General features: G+C 45.2%; 1 protein-coding gene across 4 annotated transcripts in view; it reads right to left on the bottom strand.

Annotated features, from left to right (window-relative positions):
* The window catches only part of NDRG2 (NDRG family member 2), a 45,905-nt gene that overhangs the window by 8,715 nt on the left and 19,965 nt on the right, over positions 1 to 17,225 (bottom strand). For all 4 annotated transcript variants that reach the window (XM_061590989.1, XM_061590991.1, XM_061590988.1 and 1 more), the window contains 7 exons: positions 14,775 to 14,895; positions 14,609 to 14,671; positions 13,354 to 13,414; positions 12,094 to 12,180; positions 9,345 to 9,401; positions 5,657 to 5,760; positions 2,329 to 2,373 (listed from right to left, as the gene is read on the bottom strand). In XM_061590989.1, the coding sequence (XP_061446973.1) occupies positions 2,329 to 2,373; positions 5,657 to 5,760; positions 9,345 to 9,401; positions 12,094 to 12,180; positions 13,354 to 13,414; positions 14,609 to 14,671; positions 14,775 to 14,895 (538 nt within the window). The remainder of the gene's footprint in view (positions 1 to 2,328; positions 2,374 to 5,656; positions 5,761 to 9,344; positions 9,402 to 12,093; positions 12,181 to 13,353; positions 13,415 to 14,608; positions 14,672 to 14,774; positions 14,896 to 17,225) is intronic.

Here is a 17,225-nt window from a genome sequence, read left to right as displayed (position 1 = left end):
TGTTATTTTGGGGTGGGATGCAATCACAGGGTTGTATCCAATGCTAGTCCTCCTCAGAGTAGACACACTAAAATCAACAGGCAAGATTACCTTAGGATCCATTATGTTTGGTGGGTCTACTCTGAGTAGGGCTAGCAACCCACATGCTGGCAAATTCAGGTTGTACAATTCAAGCTGACTTGGTGCTCTTGCACATCAAACTCACTTCCCCCCAAAATGGGACTGTTGCGATAAAGAAAGTGATGGAAAAATGTACTTAAAAGTACGGGATAATAATTGCTTGACACCATGTCATACATCATCCCCACAAATGAAAATAAATGCTCAATAAATAGCTGAGATTGTCCAACCTCTCCACAATTTTTGTGCAACCAAATTAGGACTGCTCAATAAATAGGCTATCTGGGAGCAATCTCTATTCTACACCAGCCTTCCCCAACCTCATACTCTCCATATATTTTGTACCACTATGCTTGGCTGGGGCTGGTGGGAGTTGTAGCCCAAAACATCTGAAGGGAAGGCTCTACGACACTCTCCATGGCTGCATCTGCCCTCTACATTTAAAGCAGTATTATGCCATTTTAACAGGCATGGCTTCCCCCAAAGAATCCTGGGAACTGTAGTTTGTTAAGAGTGCTGAGAGTTGTTAGGAGACCCCTGTTCCCCTCACAGAACTACAATTCCCAGAGTTCCTTGGGAAGAGGGATTGATCATTAAATCACTCTGGCAGTTGTAGCTCTGTGAGAAGAATGAGGGTCTCCTAACAAGTCTTGCCACCCTTAAGATATTATAGTTCCCAGGATTTTTTTGGGGGGACGGGTAAGCCATGACTGTTTAAAGTGGTATGATACTGCTTTAAATGTAGAGTTCAGATGGGGTCCACGTGAGAACAACTTGCTCCAGGAGAACTCTGAATACTCCCCCTCCCCCTCCCTAAGCAGAGAAGCCAGTGAGGACAGAAATCACAGAGTGAAGTAGAAGCTGGAGGCTCTCTCCCCACCCCGAATTGTTTATCTCCCCATGTCTTTTCCCAAAGAATCCTGGGAACTGTAGTTTACCCTTCACAAAGCTACGGTTGCCAGCACCCTTAGCAATCTACAGTTCCCAGGATTCTTTGGGGGAAGCCTTGAGCTTTAAATGAAAGAGCGCTCCTGCAGATGACAATAATGCAAGAACAATGGGGAAGCATTGCAAAAGCCCTAATAAAGTAGAATGATGTCTGTATGGTCCAGTATAAATTGGCCACTAATGCACTATTGTTGTATCAACGACATGTTGCAGACACCAGTCCGGAGGGGCCCTCAATGGCCATCTCCTCTACCCCCCCCCCAAACACATGCAGCATCGATTTATTTTCCTCACTGGCACCTGCTCACTTAACCAGAATGCTGGCAGGTGAGCACATGACAATAGCGAGGAGTGGTGGTGGGGGGTTAGGAGGTGGCACTGGGGGATAATGGACCTTGATAGCTGCTGAAGAATGCTGACCCCTGACACAAGCCCTGTAAGCAGAGATCGGGGAAAACAAAAACAAAAGCATAAAAGCAGCAATGGAAGATTGCTTCCGTTCAGACATAATCTAAGAAATTGCTATGTTTAGCTCCCCACCCCGCCGGGCTCAGTGCACAACTTCTACCTCATTCCTGCCACCTCTGGGAGTTATTCACAAGGTCACACCTTTTATATTGGATTAATGAATCATGCAAGCCAGTTCCTGAAGTTTCAGAGTGAAAAAAAACCTAGCTTGGAAAACAGACCAAGTTTGTAACTAATTAATCCAGAATAAGATTAATGAGGATGAGAAACAAAGAAGCAGAGATAGATAGGAGGACACCAGCATATTTTTAAAAATTCTGTTTTTCAACTTTTCTTCCTAGAGAACATGAATTGCTTATATATATTTTAATGTGGAAACACTAAAAAATTATGTAAAAAATTGCCCACATTTCAATTGACTACAGTTCCTACGCATGTAAACAACACTTAATCTGCAGACATTAGATGGAGATAAATTTCATATCGATTTTATGAAAAGTTGCATCTCCAGCATACGAAGCTGCTTGCAAAGACAAAAGTGGAAGCCAGAGCATTTTCCTGTTTAGTTGGCAATCCTTTTAACGTACATTTTTCTCAGTGCTGGGCTAGGATGAACTGTAAGTGTGACCAAGGATCACTCCCTGTCACTAATCCATAATTAAAAATTGCCTCCCGTTGCTGCTTACGACATGCGAGCCCACCCAAAAGTAAAGGTGGCAACTTTGAGAAGCATAGGACGAATGTGTGAACTCAAGAGGATGAAATAATGCACAGAGGCTGGCTGACACTCACTTGAAAGTGATGTCTCCTCCACGCTCCAAGCTCAGGTCTCTGCGGCTGCGAGGGAGGAAAGAGGGAAACTGTAAGCGTCATTCTTCCAACCTCCTAAACAAAGATCTTTTTATGCAACCCGCTCACTGTCCCTGCATACCAATCCCATTAGCAGGATCTCCATACACTTGGCTCCCTTATTATCTAATTCTAGTTCTAAGAGTTGCCAACTTCTAAGCTTAAAAAAGTGCTCCTGTACCTTGAACAACTGTGTGGCATGGCAGATGTGAGCCTTCCAAGTATCTCCTTTCTATACTTTCTAGTGAAGGCACAAAAGTATCCTTCAAACCCAGGCGTTGCCAACCTTGTCTACTTTCAGGACCAAGTATACTGTGCAAAACCACACAAAATAAAACACCAACACCAATTAGTCCAAATTCTGCAGCCAATCTACATCCTGTATCAAGCAGAGTATAATTTTGCAACCTGATAAAAATTATGACAATATGCACCCTTCTCTCATTTTGCAATTCTTGTTACAAATGTGCATCATTTACGCTATAATCCTGATGTTGACTACTGGGGACAGGGGAATTGGGCTGTGCAAGGATTCTACCATGGTGGAAGCCCTGAGCTTTGCCCTGATCGTGGGAACATTTTGGAGTGGAGTGCCAGAGGCTTTGGATCTGATTCTCTGAGGCCTGATCCTCAGGTCTCATCTACACCATGCATTTAAAGCACATGGCTTCTCCCGAAAGAATCCTGGGAACTGTAGATTACTCCTCACAGAGCTATGATTTCCAGCACCCTTAACAGTCTACAGTTCCCAGGATTTTTTGGGGGAAGCCATGTGCTTTAAATGTATGGTGGGTTGGACCCCTCAGCTACAGCAGCCTGGAGCTATCCCAGCAAAACAGAAAACACCCCACCCACTTTCCATCCTGGCTGGCGAGGCTTTAGATGTGGTGGCTGCTTCATGTGCCCATTAGGATTACTCTGCCTCTCTATTTTTTCTAGTCATAAGGATGGGCAAAGAAGTATGCAACCCATGGAGGTGACACACCCTCCAGTTCTGGAAATCTTATTCAGCCACCCATCTGGCTTCTGAGATTTCCACTGCTGTTGCCAACATATCTTCAAGGATATTCTTGCAACTAGGTCTGGAAACTTGCTTCTTCTTCTTCTCCTTTTGTAAATAAAGCTAATCCCAGAAGACTGAATTCTGCCACCAATATCACATCCTGGTGTTTTTTTTGGGGGGGGGGGAGCTGCTGCAGAATCACAGTGTGCACACAGATTCCTGACTGCTTCCTATCCCTTTCTCTGGACCAGCCAAATGGAGCATTGATTAAACAACTCCAATTATTATTTATTATAATCCCTCTTTTTTACAACCATGCACAAGCCAGTTTACATTATTTATTTATTATTGCATTTAAATCCCACTTTTCCTCCAAGAAGCTCAAAGTGATGTACATGGCTCTCCCCCTCCTAATTTAATCCCCACAACAACCCTGTGAGGTAGGTTAGGCTGAGAGGCAGTGACAGACCCAAGGTCACCCAGTGTGCTTCATGGCTGAATGGGTATTGAAGCCTGGTTTCCCAGGTCCTAGTCCAACACTCTAACCACTATACCATATTGGCTCTCGTAAGACTGAAATAACAGAAATGCTTCAGTCATCTGCCTTTTTACTTGAATAATCAATTCATTCATTAATTAACATTTATTTGTTTGTTTATTTATTTTATTACATTTATACCCCGCCTTTCTTTTCATGATAGAAACCCAAGGCAGCTTACATATGGTTTAAATTTAAATACACACCAACAGATAGTCAAAAACTCAAAACAGGAGAGCCATTTTGAGAAGCATGAGATTGAATTTATAGCTGAGTAAAACAAAAAGTGGCAAGTTCGTTAGAATGGCAACTCCCCAAACTGTGTACTGTGAGAGAAATGCAAGAGGAGGCATGAGGAATGAATGAATGAATAAAATTATTAAAGGTTCCTGTGAACCTAAAGCATCCACCCAGGCCCAGTGTCATCAAGTAAGATCCTTGGACCCCAGTGCATCAGCCTGCTGGTGCCTGCTCTGAGTCCTCTTTAAGCAAACAAACACTCATATTGACTTCAGACAGTGACCATGTTTTTTAAAAATCTTTTACTGCAATGCCTTGGAAGTTGAGTTGACCACTGGGACATCATGGTGACTCCCCCCTCCCCAACCCTGTAGGAACAAAGCCTTACCCAATGGCAATTTGCCATGGGTCCTCTTAACCTTGGAACCAGCCCCATATCAACCCATTTAGGAGGCTGCCTGCTGCATCTTTGCATGATTTACTGTTCCAGCCTGGCCCAACCTGTTTCAGCAAGAGATGGATAATTCTGCTGTGTTTCTGCACTGGGACGTTCAACTACAGTAGGGCCCAGCTTATCGGCGCTTCACTTTCCGGCGCTTAGCTAATGTGGTGGCTTTCAATCCCTCACTTTAAAGCCAGTTTTGTGCTTTTGCCGCATTTTCGTGTCATTTTCGTGCGACGCACCCATTATTCTCAATGGGTTCCGCTTTACGGCGATTTCCGCTTTATGGCGGCAGTCCAGAACAGAACCTGCCGTATAAGCGGGGCCCGCCTGTATTCCCTGATGAAGAGATGCAGCAGAACTACCAGTTGCATTCCTGCATGAGTGATACCACCCTGGGCTTGCCGCCTTTCAGTTAGAAGACATGCTCAGAACAGTGAGCTGCACAGAAACACAGAGGATGTGATTCTCAAACAGCAGTAAGCTGTTAATTCAGAACAGAAAACCCTCAGCTTCAGCTGTCAGAAGTTCGGGAAAGCCGGCATGGAAAGGAAAGGATGTTTCACTCAGAACTGGCTCTGCCATTAGGCAGAACGAGGCAAGTGCCTCAGGCGGCAAATGTTGGGACTGTGTGTCATTGTTATGAGTCCTCCCCCCTGGGCGTAGCTTTCTGTTGTGTGCCATAGGGCCTGTGCTGTCCTCAGTTGCAGTGGACAACACTATCTTGTCGCAAGCGTTAAGTAAATTCAATTGCCAATCCTGTCAACTTCCATATGAGGAAGTGGGTGTGTCTTGCGCAAAGCCCAGTTATTTATTTATATATCCTTAATATCGATATCCCTGGTCTACCAGGGAACTAGATGCCACCAGGGCCTGAACAAGTAATGGGCAGCTGACTTCCTGTTTGAGCTGGGTCTGTTACTTGGGCAACAATAGTTTTTCTTGCTCTGCTGAGTTCTGGTCTGCTGCTGCCAGCTCCACCGTGACATGCCCTCACTCTAGTCTTTAATACTGTGTCCCCACCCAGGCGTGTCCTGCCCACACACACCTGTTGTAGCTGCTCCAGTAGAGCTGGATATTGGGCAAATTAGTTGAATGACTCAGGATATCCCGCTGTTGTTGCACCAACTCAGTGTTCTTGGACAGTTCCTCCTGTGGAAGAACAGAGACGGGCATTACTGAAATATCTTAATCCCATTTAAAGAAGCTACGTCTTAATTAGTAGGTGACAATGCTGATCTCTATCCCATGAAAAGCTCCACCTACCAATTTTCGCAGATTGAGCTGATGCAAAAAAGTACAAGAACAGGCCAAGACTTTTTCTTCTGGTAATTTGGTAAACCACTCACTTCCCTCACAGTTAAATTACATTTTTGCAAAAATGCGAAGGATGCCACGCCCCCCTCAAAAAACACACACATTGGCCTGTCAAATCCACACTACATTTTTTGAGATTCATAATTGGACATGAACTCCAGCCATTCCTTGTTTAGAGAAAGGAAAACCATCTTCATTTATTTTCATCAAATCTGTAAAACAGGCAGTGTTCTGGCCCTCGAGTTTAGGGTGGTGATGGTTGAGGTAACTGAAGCTGACATTGCGACGGGCCTCTCTTCTTTCCTTGTTTTCATCAAGTCATGATTCTGAACATCCCTGTTTGCTAATATTGGCATAGCTGAGAAATGTGTGTGGCTCACTCACATGGCTAGCGCCGCTGAACCCCAGTTCAGTTGCCACGTTGTGACAGGGATAACAGAGAGCCCCTCAATTCTTCACTGAGTGACAACAGAGGAACTGGGGGGGGCGGCACAAAGAGCCATTTCCCCACATAGTGACCCAATAGTGAGTAAAATGAAGTGGCAGCCAGATGGTGAATTTGGGAGACAGAGGCCACATCTGCACCTTACATTTCAAGCAGTGTCACACCACATTAAACAGTCATGACATCCCCCAAGCATCCTGGGAACTGTTAAGAGTTGTTAGGAGACCTCTGTTCTTCTCACAGAGCTACAATTCCCAGAATTCCCTGGGAAGAGGGATTGGGTGTTAAACCTCTCTGGAAATTCTTCCCCTTTTACCCTTATGTGTATGCTTTCCAACTCTCTTCCCTCTGTTGTTTTCTCCGTCTTTTGGAAATTCAGATTTTAAGAATGTGTCTTTTTGGTCATGATGCTCTGTATTTTTTCCCCATTTTGAAAGCATTGCTTTCCTCCCTTCAATCATTATAACCAATATAACAACCAACATGAATATAAATGAAAGGAAAACCTAACATTTTAAAATGAACGAAATAAATATATGTTGGTCTTGGGTTCTCTGAATAGGTCTGTCCAGGCTGTGTTGTTTTTTAAAAATGGAATTGTTTCTCTTGATTTATTACTTATTTATTACTCAGGAAAGTGACACGCACAACAATTGCATGAGATTACATTTATTTTTAAAACACACAAATATTATTAGAATCAGAGAGGGTAATCAGAGAAATACAATCCTGATTAAAAAAATACATATTTTTCCATGTTTTGGAATAATAAAGTACTGGATAAGGTGCACCCATATAATTTACTGAGAATTTGGCAAAACAAAATAAAAAATAGTTGGAAAGATCATTGGGGCACCCTGACTGTGGAATACCTTCCCTATAGAGGTGTGAGTGGCGATGACATTATAATTATTTGTAGCACCACGGCAAAATCTTATTTGCCAGACATTTAAACAGTTCACATTGCCCTTTTGTTTGTCCTATTCCTCCTTCTGGGAGGAAGGGCAAGATATAAAACAAACAAACAAATATTGTTTTAGCTGCCTCTATACTGATTCTATTACAGTTTTGTTCTGTTTATTTATGTTTTAAAAAAGGTAAAGGTAAAGGTGTCCCCGCACTTGTAGTGCAAGTTGTTTCTGACTCTTAGGGTGATGTCTTGCGAAGTTTACTAGGCAGACCATATGTATGGGGTGGGATTGCCAGTTCCATCCTCGGCCTTTCTTTACCCCCCAGCATATGCCAGGTACTCATTTTACCGACCACGGACAGATGGAAGGCTGAGTGGACCTCGACCCCTTTTACTGGAGATTCGACTTCCTCCTTTCGTTGGAATCAAACTCCCTAATATTCACGCGGATGAAGGGCAATCTAAGCATATTTGTAATAATAATAAATAATACATATAGGAAACATAACAAAAAATCTAAAGACATTTTAATAATTGTAAATAATAGAGAGTGAAAAGTTCATTAAGAATATATGGAATAAGGATACAAAATCAAGATATCTTTATTATTCATAGTAATAATATCCATCAAGTTCTAAAGATGTGAATTTTATAGACTGATTTCAGCTTGATCCCACAGCAGAGTTCACCAGCCTTGTGCCATCCAAATATTTTGGACTACAGCTCCCCAGAGCTTGGAAGTAATCAGTTACAAAAAACGAATTACTCATAATTTATTACTTTTTTGAGGAATGAGTGGGTAATTTCTTTACATTTTGATTGTAATAGAACAAGGAATAATTGTATTACTTTTGAGGAGTAATGTTTTCAGCATTACGTTTGGGCATTACTGTGGGGCAGAGGAAGTCTTTTGCTCCTCTGATTTGTGGATGAAAATCATGTGCCTCAAACTGGGCTTCTGCGCAGCCTCGCTCTTCCCTTGTGTTCTGTGGGTGTTTAGGAGGCGATGAGGGAAGAGGTGGACAGCGAGATGGGGGGGGGGTGGAGTGGAGAGAAAAAAATGTTTTAACAATGGACAGTGGTGGAGGAGAATGGAGTGCAGGGAGAAAGGAGCCGGAGGCCAAAGACATGGATGAAGGAGGAGAAAGAGGCAGCAGCGGAATGGAGATGAAGAACTGTGGAGGTGAGAGACGATGATGTGTGTGTTAATACTGTGTTTGCACTTGGCGTGCGAAGCAGCCTCTGCCGCCCTCCTTGGCTACTTTGTTGCATTTGCAGTGTTTTAATTTTTTTGTCCTCCAGGGGAAAATGTTGGGTGGGTGTCTCTTACTTGATGGCATGGCAGGAGATAGTAGAGTGAGAGAGATGATGCTTGCTGGCTGAGTGTGTTTGTGTGTGTGTGGGGGGGTTGCACTTGGTTTGACACACAAAGATCTGAGCAGTGGCCTCTGCCTCCCTCCACACCTCCTTTACCAATGGAGAGACCACCACTGCTATCTTATGGATAAAAAGAATTATTCTACTACCCTCTGTATGTTTGTGTTTCTTTTTTAATGTTGTTTTAGATGATTTGGGTGTGCTGCAGCCAAGGCCAGCACCTTGTAGGCACTCTAGTTGTGTTTTTTTAAAAAGTAACAACTGTAATTGTAGTGATTACTTTTGAGTAACAGTAAAGTAATCAATTCCTTTCAGAACAATTGTAATGGTAGTTTATTCCTTTTTGGGGCCATGTAACAATAACTGTAATTTATTCCTTCTTAAAAGTAATCTTCCAAGCTCTGCAGCTCCCATCCGTCAGCATGCTATGCTGCTCAGGGCTGGTGGGATTTGCAGTCCAAAACATCTGGAGGGCACCAGGTTGGCAATGACTGGCCTACACCAACCTCACATTGCCAGAGAGCTCCTTCTCACAGAAATTCCTGCATTGAGCAGGGGGTTGGGCTCAATGGCCTTGTAGGCCCCTTCCAACTCTACTCTTCTATGATTCTATGCTCCATTCTATCCCCACCACCCTGCTCCACATATCAACTACCATTGCCCTCCTTTCCTCCTGTGTATGCTTACCTGGCTGAAGAGATGTGCTAGAATCATCTCAGTGCTGGAGGATGTGAGGCCAGTCAGCTGAAAAGAAGAGAAAAACAGAGTGAGGTCAGAGGAGATGCAAGATGGATGCTGGTTTGAATGGACCAGACTGACACCTTTATGAAAATTGTGCGGATTAGCTGAGTCCACAGTGGGAAAGCAGACCTCTGTGGTGCTGAGCTGCTCATCCACAGCTTACCCAGTACTCCACCCCAAAATCTCTTTTCAGTGCTACAGCTTGGTCCTGAAACATGCAAAGCAATCAGAAATAGGGAGCTTCTGAGCATATGCAGAAGGTCTTTTCTTGCACTGCTGAATTACTGGATTCCACCTCTCAAAACTGAAATCAGGGAGTCGACCTTCCATATGAGAGGGATAGCATTTATGCAAGCTGCAGCTCCTTAATTTGTCTTTTCAGAAACTGGCTTTTGCCCTCACTGTCTCCCAAGTTCCCACAGCCAAAAAGTGGACAAGAGGAGTCCCAGAAGCAAACCTAACCCAGTGGTGCTACCTGGCCAGATTCTTCTAAGCAGCCCGCCCTTTAGGTGGTCTGAGGGGGATGGGTTGCAGGTGCTTGCCTGTTATAAACTTAGGCCAATGTGGAGCCATATGAACCTTTTTAAATTCTAATAAATGGATGCACTACAGTCTGGAGGGCTAGGGTAGGGAACCTGTGGCCTTCCAGATGATGTTGGACACCAACTCACATCAGCCTCAGCCACCATGGCCAATGGTCAGGGATGATGGGTGTTAGAGTCCAGTGAGGGTCATAGGTTCCCCACCCCTGCTTTAGAGAAAGAGTAAAATGCATTGTTGTCAAAGGTGCCAATGCAGCAATGAGATCAAAACGTGATGACAATGACCTTTGGGAACTGGGGAGGGCTTTGGCAGCAGGTGGCACTAGCAGCCAATGGGGCAGGAGGCCATGGAAAGGCACCTGGCTGCAGAACACAGAAGAAGGAGAAGGCAGAAGAGAGTTTGAGACAGGTGCTTGAAAAAGAGAGTTTGAGACAGGGGATTAGAAGAGCCCTGCAGGAGAAGGTGGCCACAGGTGGAATTCTGACAGAACAATGGTTCTGGGCATCTAGGAGGAACACAGAAATGAGTCAGAGCCCGGTAAAGGGCGTAGCTCAGGGAAAGAGCACACGTTTTCAGTGCAAAGGTCCCTGGTTCAATCTGTAGCATCTCCAGGTAGCACTTGTAAAGACCCTTTTCTGAGAACTTGGAGAGCCACTGCCAGTCAGTGTAGACTACACTGATCTAGATGGACTGGGTGGAAGGAAAGATCATATACTCCGAAAGCTAAAACATAATAATAATCCACAGAGTCCTCTTAGGTGCTTTGAGAGAACCCAATAATGCTGTGCTCTTCAAGATACTGAAGCGTCCTTGGAGTAAGACATCTCACAGAATGGACTGAGCGAGGTATTCTTCAGCAGGAGAGAAATATGCAGTTCCCACTCTTATGAGGTCACAGAATGTATGGCAAGTGAACAATTAGGGAGTGTAGAATATTGGGGGGAAAGCAATGGGAAGGGGAGTCAGTTGGTGACAGACGGAGAAGGAAGAGCTAGAGAGAGGGAGAGGGAGAGGGAGGGAGGGAGAGAGAGAGAGAAGAAAGCAGATAAAATAGGACAGCAGGAAGAGGAAGAAGTGCAGATGCTGAAGTTGCTTTCAGATGGCCCACTTATTGAGCATTTATCCTGGTTTGTTTGCACAAAGTTTGTGAGGCGGTCATATGATGTCAGCTGCTTATTGAGCATTTGTGGGGAGATTATACCACATCAAAGATCCTCCGTGGCGCAGAGTGGTAAGCGGCGGTAACACAGCCGAAGCTCTGCTCACAGCCGGAGTTCGATTCCAACGGAAGGAGGAAGTCGAATCTCCAGTAAAAGGGGTCGTGGTCCACTCAGCCTTTTATCCATCCGTGGTCGGTAAAATGAGTACCCGGCATATGCTGGGGGGTAAAGAAAGGCCGGGGAAGGAACTGGCAATCCCACCCCATATATATGGTCTGCCTAGTAAAATGTTGCAAGATGTCACCCTAAGAGTCGGAAACGACTCGCACTACAAGTGCGGGGACACCTTTACTTTTTTATACTACATCACATCAAGCAATTGTCATCCCACCCTTTCCAATGCATTTTCTCTTCACTTTCCTTAATGCAAAAAGTCTAATTTTTATATATGTGTGTGTGTGGAATGTGGGCTTTGTGCAAGAGCGCCAAACCTCCTTTAACGGCATGACCTGAATTTGCCGGTATCTGATTGAATCCCACCCGCAAAACACAGCCTAGAAGTGCCTGGAGCAACAGAACTGATAGACTGAAAGGAATTTCTGCCATCTAGTTAGTGATGGCTATTTAACACCAATGTCAAACAACCAATTATGGTTTGGGTTTCTTTATGGGCTCTTTTTGTTTTTTTTTATCGTTATAATTGCCATTCAATTGGTTGTGTCACCTGTTTAAAATTGTAGTAAAAAGAACAATGATTCAAGCACCCATTGGACCAACCTTCCCCAACCTGGTGCCCTCCAATTTTTTTGGACTACAATTCCCATCAACCCCAGCCAGCATGGCAATGGTCAGGAATCATGGGAGCTGTAATCTAAAACATCTGGAGGGTACTAGATTAGGGAAGGCTGCGCTGGACTAGTCCACTTCACTTCATCAGTAACAATGCCATGTGCCTTATACCACCGTCAGCCCTGTCACTTTTCTAGTTTCACCTTGTGAGCAGCCCAGTCCATCCAGCCCTTGGCATTGGGGTCAATGTTGATCAGAACCAAACCCTCCACAGTGTCTGCATGAGAGAGCTGTGGAAAATAATAATAATAGTTATTACTATTAGATTAACAATAACAACTACAGCACATTTACATAGCGCTCACCATGCCATTCATACACCATTTCAGGGACATAAACCAGAGAAGGGCTGCTGCTTTCATGCCTGGCTTCTTGGTACCTGAGGGGCAGCTGCTTGGCCTATGATGGAAATCAAGATGCAGCACTCACAGTATCCTTGGCCTGATCCAACAGGGCTCTGCTTATGATAATAACTTTTGGTTGCTGGCCGAAATGAGATTTGAACCAGAACACTGTTCATTCTCTTTTCCGCTTTGTCGCTCTAACTCTCATAAATAGCTTTTTACACATATTCAAGTTCCTTTGCACAAATTATTGCAGCAATGCTTACCAAAACCGGAGAGCCGGTGTAGTGTGTTTGGAGCATCACACTAGGCCTGGGAATCCCTACTCAGTAATGAAGCCCACTGCGTGACTTTGGGCATGTGTCTCTGAGCCTAATCTACCTAACAAGGTTGTTGTGAAGATTAAAAGGAGGGAGGCTGCCTATATACTGTCAAGTGCCTTAAAGGAAATAAATAACTTTGTTAGGTAGGTCAGGAAGATATCTGAGGTGAAGTTGCGCTGTGTACATACCATACATTTAAAGCACAGTACTTCCCCCAATGAATCATGGGAATGGTAGTTTGTGAATGGTGCTGGGAACAGTAGCTCTGTGAGAGGAAAACTACAGTTCCCAGGATTCTTTGGGGGAAGCCATGTATTTTAAATGTGCTTTAAACTGATGGTGTGTACACAGCCTTAGCCTCTAAGAGATAGTGGCTTATCTAATTTCACCCTGTGAGATCATGCCTCTGCTGGGATTTGAACCAGAAACATCACAACTCATTTTCTTAACTCCCAATAACACATCACACTAGCTCTTCAGTGGAATCAGTGTTGGGCCCATCCTTCCACTGTACCTCAGCTCAGCTAACAACCAAAACTTTACTGTTCCAGTGCTATTTCTCTCCTGCAGCCTGTTACAGTTAGGAACGCAGAAGCCAGCCACTCTGTGGCCCAATTTTCCCACTACTTTCTGAGAGGTTTAAACTGGGCATGTTGAATTTGTATTTAATGTGACAACTTCCACCCCCCACGGCGAGGGCTGGGTCCCCACCCACTTACGGTCCCCACCCACTTACGCTGTAGCGTGCCAGGATGTAAGCGCCAGCTCCAACTCCAATTCCAATGATGCTGGTGAAGCTGAAGGAGGGAGAAAGAGAGAAGCGAGTCTCAAAATCCACAAAGGAGTCGGAGCTGCCTGGCAACCCAGGAACTTTTGTGGTTCTCAGGAACAGAAGCAGGTCTCAGTCGTTACAGTCCTTGCTTATCTTGTGCCTTGGTAAGTTGCACTGAGGTGAACACTCTGAAATAGCAGACTGTGCCTCTTGCTTTTATGGCCTTTTAGGGCCATTGTTTCCCCCCCCATACTACTGTGTATGCATGTAGGTGTCTATCTGTATTCATGTGTTTATATATAAATATCTGCCAAACTGAAGATCACTTCATACATTGGATGAAAAAATCCATGCAAAAGACTTGGCCAAAATAAATCTGTTAAGGTCTTTAACGTGCCACAGGACTCTATTTTTGCATTTCCTGTAACAGACACACGTGTCTACCCCTCTGAAAGAATGATAATAGTGGTTAGTGTACCCCAAAGTGGGGAGGGGAAATAAAGCAGTACTTATTGCTTTAGGGGGCTAGAAGAAAGGATATAGTTTCCGTTCATAGCTCCAGTGGTTGAGAACAGGCAGGAAGCAACTGGGGGCCAGGAGATGTCTGTTCTTCCCCATGGATTGGGAATACACAGGAGAGCTGAGAGAAGGGGATTTCTGAGACCTGTCCTTAACCCCTGGGGATGTCCGGGAACTGGGAACTAGTGAGGATTCTAGGATTGGTCTAAGTTTCATGGATTAAAATGGGGAGTTTGAAGCCAGGGCTCCTGGGTTCTGTTCCCAGCTTTTGAAGTGTTGTGGGGTCCGGGAGTGTGGAGTGGAGTTTGGATTTTAAATTGTTATATTCTCAACTGATTGACTAGTGGTGCATAGGCCCTAGAAGGGTGGGAGAGAAATTTCTTAATTTAATACCTAGGGTGGGAAAAGCTGTGCCTGCTGAATTTCTGCCTGTCTAGCAGCAATTAAAGGTGCCAAACCTCTTTCAGGAAATGAGATAGCAATGCAAGCAGCAGGCTAGGAGGCAGAATCTTTTGGGTTTCAACCCTGTCTCCAGGCTATTTCTCTCTTCGATTTGTTTGATTGATTTTAATGCAAGTTTGGGCCTTTCCTGATTTTACACTCCAGGGTGAGCAGCCCCCTTTGGGAAGGTGACCCATTGCAAGGTGTTGTTTTCTGCCCTCATCCCAATACACCTCCATGTAGCCCCACCCTGACTCACTTTACGTATTGCAAGATGCAGGGGATCATGTCAGCCAGCTGGTCCAGCGAAGGATACTGATACCTGGGGAAGGAGCAGAGAACGGGGGCTGCATTAGACAGCTGAGCTTTATCCCCATCACACCCAACTAATCGGGTGGGGCAGGAATGGAGGCTGCAAGGCTCACCCCAGAGGGAAGGCCGGGGCACCCTCCTCCATGCCAGGCGCGTCCACATGTATCACCACGAAGTTCTTTATGATCTCTTGCATGTCCTCATAGTGGAAGAGGGTGTCGAAGCACGAATGATCTGGGGTGGGGGGTGGGGAGACAGAAGAAGGGGGCGTCAGGCTGCAGAAGGCCAACAGGTAGTGCCGTCAGACTGGCAAGGTGCAAATCAAGATGGGGCGGCCATCTTGTGAGATAGTCATCAGATTTCAGGAGTCAGAACTGCCAGCTTGCTGCCCTTTTAATGACACCAGAAGGCGCTATTTGGATTTTCTACCTTACCGTGCAATCCTATGCACGTTTACTCAGAAGTAAGTCCCACTGGGTTCAATGAGGCTTTCTCCCAGGTAAGTAACTTAAAGATTGCAACTGAAGGCATCGAAATGTCTCCCGTTGGCCTGGCAAAAGAGCAAGAGATGGGAGCATTCAGGCAAGCAAGGAAATGTGAAGTGGAGAGAGCTCCCATGTTCTCCTTAGAAGGGATGTTAATTTTGAGGAGGAGAGCCCACAAGGCCAGACTCCCCCAACCTCATGCCCTCCATGTTGGCTGGGGCTTATGGGAGTTGTAGCAAGGCACCATAATAGGAAAGGCTGGTCTAGATTCTTCCAGAATGAAGGGCCAATTTGCCTCAATTGATGGTGGGAATTCTGGAACAGACTGCAAAGCCTTTGAGAAACATAAAAGACAGTATGACAATGTTTAAAACTTCAAACAAGGGTTTGAGATCAGAATCTGGGGATTCTAATGTCAAGATCTGAATCCATAGTTTTTTAAAAAAAATAGGGAGCAAAAACCAGATCTTTTGGGGTATGGGTTTGTGTTTTTAAGCAGCGGAGAAAGTAGATCCAAGTGTACCAAAATGTAAGCTACACGACTGAAAGAGCTCTTCTCAATTTTTTTCCTTAGTATTGATCATCTAAATGGTCCCTTGGCTGTGGAAAGAATATAAGATAAGCCATGTTTCATTTGCACCAACAACAACCCTGTGAAGGAGACCACGATAGCGTCTATTTTCCACACAGGGAATTAAGGGCTTGGCGAGACATTACACTCTCACTGAGAGAGCAGCTCCACCATTCTGCTGGGAATTCTGAAGACTCCCCTCACAGACAGGCAAAATGGCTGGTAGGGATAAAAATGTCACACACAAAAAGAGGGACTGCAGGCTGCATTTTCCTACTCTTTGTTGATCTCCCCTACTTGGCAGCTAATTTTCTCTAGGAGTCGGCAGGGGGAGGAGGAGGGGAAATTAGCTGCTAAGATAAGGCACGAGCAGCTTTCAGCGCCTATTGTGGCTGGCAGGCAGGCCGGCAGGTGGGTGGCGGGGTGGGACTTCAGAGATCACCGCAGTCAGAGTTTTTGTGAAAAGCCTATAGCCAGGCTCTGAGGCGGACAGGCTGACTTGCTCAAGACCACCTAGTGAGCCCGCAATGTGAACTCAAACACCCTCATTCAAACATCATCAAGCAATCAGAGCTGGATTTCTACAGCAGGGTGGGGAAACCTATTTCAGCCTCAGGGCCACATTCCCTTCTGGGCAACCTTCCAGGGGCCATATGCCAGTGGTGGGCGGGGCCAGAGGCAAAAGTGGGCAGAGCAAAGAATGCAGATTTCACCTTTGGTTCACCAGGCTAGTTTCTACACATGCCTGCACACCCCTCTCTACCTAGGCAAGCAAGAGGCATTCTCAGACGCTTCAAGGACACATGCAAAAGCACTCAAGGAGAGTGCAAAGCAAGGCTGGTGAGGGGAGTGCCTGGGGAGGGGGTATGGCCTGGGGAGAATCCCAAGGGACAGATAGAGAAGCTTGGAGAGCTGCATTTGGCACCTGGGCCTGAGGTTTCCCACCCCTGTTTAGAGTGTTAGGAAATTTTAGTTCCTAGTCCTCGAAGTGGCTATGGTGGGATTGGTTGTGATGAGTGGTGTGGAGTACAGAGGGGCAGCTTGGGATCCGCTGGGAGACTGCAGTAGATCAGCAAGGGCTTCTGACTTCTAATTGTTCCACAACAGCACCCACAAAAAGGCTCCCCCTCCCTAGAATTTCTGATCTGCAGTCATTTAGATGTAGGTTTCTGCTTATATGTGCAGGCCATCCCAATGCCTTGTTCATAGGGGGCAGTAGGTAACAGGCTCTGCCCTCTGAGCAGCCTATTTGCATCTGCTGCCTCCACCCTGCTATTATTTTGCACCTGATTGGTGGACATTGGGGGATTCTAGCCTGAAGTCGACCCACACCAGTGGCGAAATGGTGGGGGAATCTCCATGCCCTCCCAATAGAAGACCCGGAGTGTGAGTTTTATATATGTATGTATGCATTGGAAACTCTTGGCCCCACCAGGACAAAAGGTTCTTGGGATTCTTCCAGAATGACAAGATTCTGTAAGTAAAAATTCTATGAAATGAACTGGAGA

The sequence above is a fragment of the Rhineura floridana genome, chromosome 11, assembly GCF_030035675.1.
Source record: "Rhineura floridana isolate rRhiFlo1 chromosome 11, rRhiFlo1.hap2, whole genome shotgun sequence".
NCBI classification, from domain to species: Eukaryota; Metazoa; Chordata; class Lepidosauria; order Squamata; family Rhineuridae; genus Rhineura; species Rhineura floridana.
Note: the sequence above shows the minus strand (reverse complement) of the source record. Positions and strands in the feature narration are given on the sequence as shown.